Source organism: Nuphar pumila, chromosome 14 (assembly GCF_984573655.1).
Source record: "Nuphar pumila chromosome 14, dmNupPumi1.hap1.1, whole genome shotgun sequence".
NCBI classification, from domain to species: domain Eukaryota; kingdom Viridiplantae; phylum Streptophyta; class Magnoliopsida; order Nymphaeales; family Nymphaeaceae; genus Nuphar; species Nuphar pumila.
Window position 1 is genome coordinate 15,032,844 of NC_143262.1, and position 8,023 is coordinate 15,040,866.

At 39.8% G+C, this 8,023-nt stretch overlaps 1 protein-coding gene across 3 annotated transcripts; it reads left to right on the forward strand.

Annotated features, from left to right (window-relative positions):
* The first annotated feature begins 834 nt into the window (after window positions 1-834).
* Window positions 835-5,488, forward strand: LOC149816478 (uncharacterized). Of its 3 annotated transcripts, none has more exons than XM_089986729.1 (6): window positions 835-1,003; window positions 1,139-1,210; window positions 3,951-4,315; window positions 4,424-4,542; window positions 4,723-4,842; window positions 5,142-5,412. In XM_089986729.1, exons 3-6 carry the CDS (start codon window positions 3,986-3,988, stop codon window positions 5,215-5,217), a joined length of 645 nt encoding a protein of 214 aa, XP_089842855.1. In that variant the 5' UTR covers window positions 835-1,003; window positions 1,139-1,210; window positions 3,951-3,985; the 3' UTR covers window positions 5,218-5,412. The 3 variants fall into 3 exon arrangements, with proteins under 3 accessions (XP_089842855.1, XP_089842854.1, XP_089842852.1); XM_089986728.1 differs by having other exon boundaries at window positions 856-1,003; window positions 4,723-4,836; window positions 5,142-5,488; XM_089986726.1 differs by lacking the exon at window positions 835-1,003 and having other exon boundaries at window positions 1,078-1,210.
* The last annotated feature ends 2,535 nt before the right edge of the window (window positions 5,489-8,023 follow it).

The following is an 8,023-nucleotide window of genomic DNA, read 5'->3' on the forward strand; positions in this document are numbered from 1 at the left end:
CTGTAGCCAGCAAATACCAGCTTGTATTTCAATTTATGTAGCAAGTATTAGTTATACACTGAAAACATTTCCAATTTTAACATGTTATACTTTTAAAAGTCATTAAGATATGAAAAAACCTGCAATATTTGCAAAACAATGTCTATTATGAGATATCGAAATTTTATTTTTAGTTTATATAATTATATAACATTTCGCCCACATGGGCTCTCATCTCATCTCATAGGAAAACATCACCAAGTTGACAGAACGTCACAAGTTTGTAAACCATGAAAGTATTCTTTGCCACACCCACAAGCAGGGTGTACTAAGTGGGTAGGAGAAGCCTTGGAGGGCGTTTGATTGCGCGGACGGCAGTGTTCACCCTTCGCGCAATGCGTGAGACCCACCCACGCTAAATGCGGGATGTATACAGACGGACAGGACAAATTTGAAAACGTGTTTGGGGGAGTTCCGCAGTCCCCTTAGAACAGGGGAGAACATGACATCTTGGATGCTTTTGAAAAAAAAAAACACTTTTAGTGGTGTTGACCGTCCTTGTTCAAGGCTGTTCCCGAACAGGACAGGGTATTCTTGTTCAGGTCTGTCCGCGAATCAAACACCTCCCAAGGGTTTTACCAATCGGATACCCGGCAATGTCAAGATGTTTGATTAGAGTTTCCTTTGGCTTTTACCCAAAACCAAAGAAAATTATATTCAATAAATGCTAATAACTTTCAGAAACTTTTATAGAATAAAAAATTTAATCTATCCTAAATTTTCTCAGCGACCATCTTCTCTAGAGCGAGATTTGTGATACTTTTTTAAGTAATTTTATTCACAGTTTAATCTTCTAGAGAGAGAGAGAGAAAAGGGTGTGATGAATCCGTGGGTGGTGGGGGCTGAAGAAGGCGTCATCGCGAATTAAAAAGGCGCCGCTCTCTCTCTCTGTTTCGTTGTTTCCCGGAGCTTCGTAATTCGCGGTTTCCCAAGTGGGCTATCGTCACGAGGGAAGCTTCTCGTGGTAGGTTTTCCTCTCTCTCTCTCTCTCTCTCTCGGAGTGCAGAAGGAAAAACCGAAGTTTTTTTTTTCTCTTCTTTTTTGGTTATGGTAAGGGTCTTGCTTTTCTGGCTTGTTTTCTGTGGTTGGTTGATGGCAGTGTGAGGTTGGGTCTGCTTTGCTGGAGTGGCGGTTTCGGGCTTCCCAGCTACTCGTTCTCGTGCTTGTTCAGGTACTCCCCTCGATTTTTTCCCTTTTCTTTCCATCTACTGTTCTGCAGCTAGAGTACCTGCTGTTCGTCTCTTGGTTTCTGGGAAGTTGGTTCGTGCGTCTTGCGCTGGAGAAGCGGTTACGCTTGCTCTTTGTGTGCCCAAGATGTTTGGATTGGTCCTCTGTGGGGAATTTTTCTTCGTTTGTTATTTTACAATTGATTCATCGTGACAGTAGTTTAACTTGATGCATAGGCCCTATTTTTAACGGAACCGATTGCGGAGCGATGCAAAAGAAAATGTGTTTATATTCAATTGGGTATGATTCAATCACCTCCACACAAGGGCCGATGGAAATGGCTTGGATAAATAAGATTCGCGGTATTCTTTCGAGTATTTCCGAGGGGTTCGAATGCAAAATATATGAACTTGATGTGAAATCTTCATCCGCATGCGATTATGTTGTTTTCTGCTGATTTTGTTGATATGTAGTTTATCTTGCAAGAGTGTTCTTTTGATACTCTCGTCTGAATTGGTTATCACTATCCAACGGGCTCGGGTTATGGCTCCTTATGGAAATGGAATAGCTTCATATGGAAAAGGGGATGCTGTCTGAACAATCAAATGACTCGTTATGGAAAAGGGTATCTGAGTTGAGATGATTTTACTTTGGTATCTTGAAAAGAAGCCTCTTTGCATAATAGGTGGGAAAGTTTTGGCAATAAGATATTAAGACTGATAATAACGCTATCCTTTCTAAAGGCAGATCTCTCTTTGCCATGAATATGGCTGATGGGCTTGTTTGCTCAAGTAAAGTTTGTCATGAAAGATTGACAATTCATGAGAACATAAAATTTGCATTGGAGAATGAGATCCAAAAAAGTGTAAAGGCTGGACCGCTTAGACATTTGGTCTCGGAGGAAAAAGGTAAAGGGGATTCAATGGCTTTCTAGTGAGACCCGCGTTTGATATCAATTCCTTGAAACCTAGATCTTTAGCATTAATAGAGATAAGAACTAAGGAGTATTTTTGGGCTGATTATTGGATGAGAAATGGTGGATGGGATCTAATTCATGGAACAATGAAAATTGATGACATGAATCCCGTGAATGTTGAGATTCACTGGGACTTTCTTTTTACTCAAGCTGTGGGATGTCCTTGAGGGGAGTTGAACCTGAGATCCTTTGATTATGATAGTGCAACGCTAGCAAGTCCATCTGTCTTATTCCACACCTGGTTATGGGTTTTTAAAAATGAAAGATGAATAGCATCAGTGACTATCTGACATGTAGTTTGTCGTAGGGCAAGTTGAAGTCCTTTTATAGAGCTTCTCTTGAACCAAGCTATGATCCCTTTCCTAAAAATTTTGCATTTCTGTTTGTAATGGAGGTTTCTCCCATGTATATTTTTGCCAACACTTTATCTATTGTTTGTTATTGTTTTTATTGTTTTTTAATATAAGTGTCCTGAGCCAACGAAGGACACATACCACATAGGCATATACTATGGTCTTCCTCAATCACCCTTTCCGTTTCCTTTTCTGTTGCCTTTACAGAACTTACATTATTCTATGTAAATTGGTTCTGTTTTTACAATTTATCTGTGTTTTCTGACTAAACATATGTATGTATACGACTTACAACTGTTAATGCTACATTATTTGTTTCTCTTTTCTTTTCTTTAATAATTATCTCAATAACCAACCTAAGGGCCCTTCATGTGACTTAAACCCCAGACCACTGGGTCAATATTCTGGGATTCCACATATCTTATTCGACCCAAATGCTCAATTGTGTAATAGTAACTGCTGTGTCTTGTGCATCATGTGCCTCATTGTCAATAGAGACTGCACTCTGCTGTGTAGTGAGACCTAGTGCCTTATGTGCTGTAAGCCTGTAACTTGAAGTTCCAGAAATGATCTGTAGCAAAAATCAGAGCTTTATGTGCTGCAAGCCTATAAATTGAAGTTCCAGAAATGATGTTTAGAAATAATCAGATATACTTATGGTTTAATTCCCTAGGATTATTTGTCATATTGTGAGATGGCATTGCAAAGAAGGCGGTGTTTGTTAACACTACATAATTTGCTGAAGTTCTCTGTGTTTTGGTTGCTCCTTGGCTGGGAATTGGTGTAGGGGATGCTGCATGCCTAATAATGCTGTTCTGACTGGATTCTGATTTCCCATCATTTTAAACAAAGGTTGTGTACCAGTCTTAAAACATATATTCCAGGTCGGTGTTCCCAAAAGATAGCTGAACTAGGTGCATTCTTGGTGGCTGTGTGATTAAATGTATTACCTCCAAAGATGCATCCGCTTGACCAACTTTTGCAGTTAATGATTGAATTCCTTAGGTGGGCATTTGTTTCATGCCCTTCCCTAGGAAAGAGGTCCTCTTTCATAAGAAAAAAGAAGCTCTTTCTTAAGGTGGGTGAAACCAACGACAACATGAAAAATATGTGGTGTAGTAAATGCAAAAGCATATCTTTCCTTTCAAAATGGGTTCACACCTCCTCCCATGAGGAAGCACTTTCCTTCTTGGGCTCCCTTTCAAGAGAAAGTGGCTTCTTTTGGGTGGGTGTGCAACAAACCCCACCAGGAGATACTAGAATTATAGAAGAATCTTAGAAAAGGAAAATATTAGTTAAGTTGATGTAAATGCTAATATTCTCAAAATATTGTGATAAAATCCTTTAAGAATGTTTTATGATGTTTTTTTTATATTGTCTAATAAATTGAATTGGTTTTTACTTTTCGATCATAGGGATCACCTATACTCTGGGCCAATGGTGAGCAACAATGAGAACCTGGCGCTACTCTGATCTCAGAAGTGAACAGGAGAGAACAATAAGGATGGCTCAACACCGAGTGATCATGGTGGTGGAGGATGTTGATGTTGCTCGAACTGCGTTTCAATGGGCGGTTGATAACATCCTTAGAGGTGGAGATCTTGTCACCCTTCTCCATGTCTTTGAGCCCTCTTCTTCCTCTTCTACTTTCGCGGGGGAAGTTCAGAAGAAGAAGAAGAAGAGCAGCATCGCAGCAGCTTCGCATAGGCAGAGGGTTCGTAGGTTGAAGGGGTTTCAATTGGCCCTTTCATTCAAGGATATCTGTGCAAAGATTCCTGAGGTTGGTATGATTCTGAATAAGATTTCTTTCTTTCTACCTTTTTTCTTCTTAATAAAGCTTCACTAAATGAGGGTGTAATCTAACTTTTCCTTATTTATTCTGGCTTAGGTGAATGTGGAGATTATAGTGACGGAAGGGGATCAGGGGCAGACAATCATGTCTCTGGTGAAGAAGATAGGGGCTTCTACCATTATTCTAGGACTCCATGAACGGAGCTTCCTTTACAAGTAATTCCTGACTCCAAAACCTGTTTTTAATTAGTTTTATAGTGAAGAATTCTGGAGAAATGATGAATTCTGGGGAAAATGGAGTCTTCATACCTTGGGGGAATTTGGTGAAAAGTCTTCTCTCTCTCTCTCTCCTGATGATGGCTCCATCTCTGTTTGTTTTGAATCTTGTGGATCCAGGACGGCCATGGTGGAGAACTACATAAATAGTCTTAAGTGTCGTGTTCTTGCAGTGAAGCAACCGTCGAGGAGTTCTTCAGCCACAACTGATTTCTCCCAAATTGAGCTCGTTAGGTATTGGTGAGTCTAGAATTTCCACAACTTCCTCATATCCCTTGTTCTCTAGCTTTCCCGAGATAAATTTTGGTTTCATTTTTTATTTATCAGAGAGAACCGTGGAAGAATCCTTATTTTTTGTTAATAGTTTCCTAAGATGAATTTTCTTGAGGTGGCGGTCTATTTCCTTGACTTCTTTTCTTTAAAGAAAACCCCTTATCCACTTTTTGAAAGACAAAAATCAGGACTTGATACCATATCTTGAAATCCAAAATCTTAAAAAAGTCTCCTTGATCTATAACTTGAATTCTTTCTATCTGCAGCTTTTCAGAGCGGAAGAATCCATTACAGGCACTACCAAACCCCATGGTAAGCTTTTGGAGGTCAATGAAACGATGAACATGCCACTAACTTTTTCGGCGATGCTGGATCAAGAAGAGGAGCTTGCCTGACTCTGTAAAGTTTTACTACACACTCAGATAGAATATGTAAGTAAAAAGATGAAAAAATAAGGAAAAACTGTATCGAAATTTCTCTTGGGTGTATTTATATCTGAATTCTCAAGTATTGAGCAATCGGGAACCAATTTGGTGCGTAGATAGTTTGTGGTATTTTCTGTCAATGTCTTGTATTAAATCATGACTTTAATAATCTATGAGCGCTTCCTCTCTCTCTCTCTCTCTCAGGAATCAAAAGTACTCTGTTATAAACGGTACAATTGTGTGGAAGTATAGCAGTATTTTTTTGAAGGAAAAGCCTGTTGGCTAGCTTGACCAGCCCATGCTTGGCTTATCTACCGAACCAACTAACGTTTTATGTGCTGAAATGTACAAAAGAAAAGGTGCGAAACAAGGTATTGTTTATGCAAAAAGTCTGAATACAAATGGTACAGATTGCTTGGCTTATCTTCTGAAACAACTAATGTTTTATGTGCTGAAGATTACAAAAAAGGTGTGAAACCAGCTATTCTATGTGCCAATGACCTGAATACAAATGTTACAGGTCCAAACGTAAAGAAGATGCCATAATGATCAGGGCGTTTCATAACAATGAAACAGCTTTTACCTCTAGCTTGTGGACAAAAGAAGCGACAAACTATAGAGAAAATGTACTGTAATGTTCTAATCAAATTATTTTGATGTTGGTTGGGAACTGCAAGTGGGTGGGTGGGATTCATAGTTGAAGGGAAGACTGAAACATACAATTTACAGCATCATGAAGTCATTGAAAGGGCCGTTTTCCTGTTGTAAACAAATCACATTCTTTTTGGATATTTCAAGGGAAAAAACCCTTCCTTACTGACCAACAGCATATTGGTTGGCCCCCGATTGGGGGAACCCTTGAGGTCTCCCCTGCCCACTGGGGCCAGCTCGACTTTGCAGCAAGGGACGCCACCCATGAATTTAAAGGCTTGTGATGATATTCTCTCGAAGGGCTTTCCAGGTGAAGGAAGTTGGGATCAGGTCCTGCTGGATCAGAGCGGTGAGTCCCTGTAAGGCTGGGGGGATGCGGATTCACCGGGGGCTTACTTTGTAAATGGGCAGGCCCATTAAGTGACCTACTTCTTTAGTAAGGTTTTTCATCATAGAACAAAAAAATTTATATTCTCCACCCTTTAAAATTTACTCGTTAGCAATGCCGAAGCCAAGAATTTAACATAGGGTGGGCACAAATAAGTAGGGATGGCAGTGGGGCGGGGCGGGGGACAAGGTTTCCACCCCCGCCCCGCCTCAAAAATTTATCCTCCACCCCGCCCCGCCTCCGCGGCGGGGATGGATTTTATCCTCCACCCCCGCCTCCATCCCCGTTTCATACCCTTCATCCCCGGTCCAAACGGGGATGAGGCGGGGCGGGGCGGGGATATTGCGGGGAAAAGTGGTTGGGGCGGGGATTAGGCGGGGATCGTTGCGGGGGCGGGGCGGGGCGGGGAAAAGTGCACGTCCACCCCCGCCCTGCCTCCACGGCGGGGATGGATTTTATCCTCCACCCCTGCCTCCATCCCCGTTTCATACCCTTCATCCCCGGTCCAAACGGGGCGAGGCGGGGCAGGGCCCCGCTTTCCCTCGGTCCACTGCCATCCCTACAAATAAGCCGTTAAAAATAAATTCAGATACATACCTTCCATTATTGTTGTTGCATTTATGCTAATTGGCAATGTTTGCATTTATGGTAACTGACAAAAAAACAGAACCCTTAATATGTTAACCAAAATGAAGTATTTGTTATTGAGTATTAATGGATTATGCCTAATAGTTATTGAAAAAAATTAAAAACCTTAAACTGTAACTAAACATTTATACTATTTTATAAAAAATCAAATCAGAACATGAAATCCTAACAAATATCATTCATATATAAGCTAATTGAAAAAAAAGATCTAAAAGCCTAACTAAAATAAAGCATGTAGAATCATATTTAATGTTAATTAAAAAATGATACATACCTAATTAAATACTTATCTTGTATAAAAACCAAAATAAAAAACTAATTAAATATTAATGCTATTAAAACAACTAACTAGAAAACCTCAATCCTAACAAAAAATAAAAAAAATATGAGGGTATAAATGCTCAATTGATTTAAAGGTAACATGAGGCATACTAAATGGGTTATCAACATAAATGTGTTAATAAACTGTGTAACTCACATGAGCGGGTAGTATGATGCTTTTGCCATGAAAAACAATGTAAAAAGTTATCCTAGATCAAAGGTAGGGGTACTTGGGTTTTTGGCCAAGAAAGGCCGAATGACAAATGACACATATGCTAAAATGCATGTAACTCTTGCCTTTAATAAAGAGAATCCAATAACCCATTTAGTTTGGGCTTACCTTAAAGAATCCAATAACCCATTTAGTTTGGTACACACTCTAATGGATCGTTATAAATTTTTTTGAGCAAAAAAACTCAATTGATCTCTAGTCCTCGGAGTTAGGAGGCGGACTACCAGTATTGTCTTAGGGGGTATGCCCATGTCTTTCATAGAAGTTGTTAGCATATCTTATTTGTGCTACCATTGATGGGGTTTCTCTCGTCCGTGAATCAATTATAGTGGATCTGTTTCAGTAAGTCATTTGGGTCATTAAAATACATGACATAATAAACCCCTGAGTGATCTTCTCTGATTCGAGACTTATCTTGTGAGTACCTACATAAATGGTAAGCAAGAGAAACATTGCATTTATTTTTTGATGAATTTGTGTTGA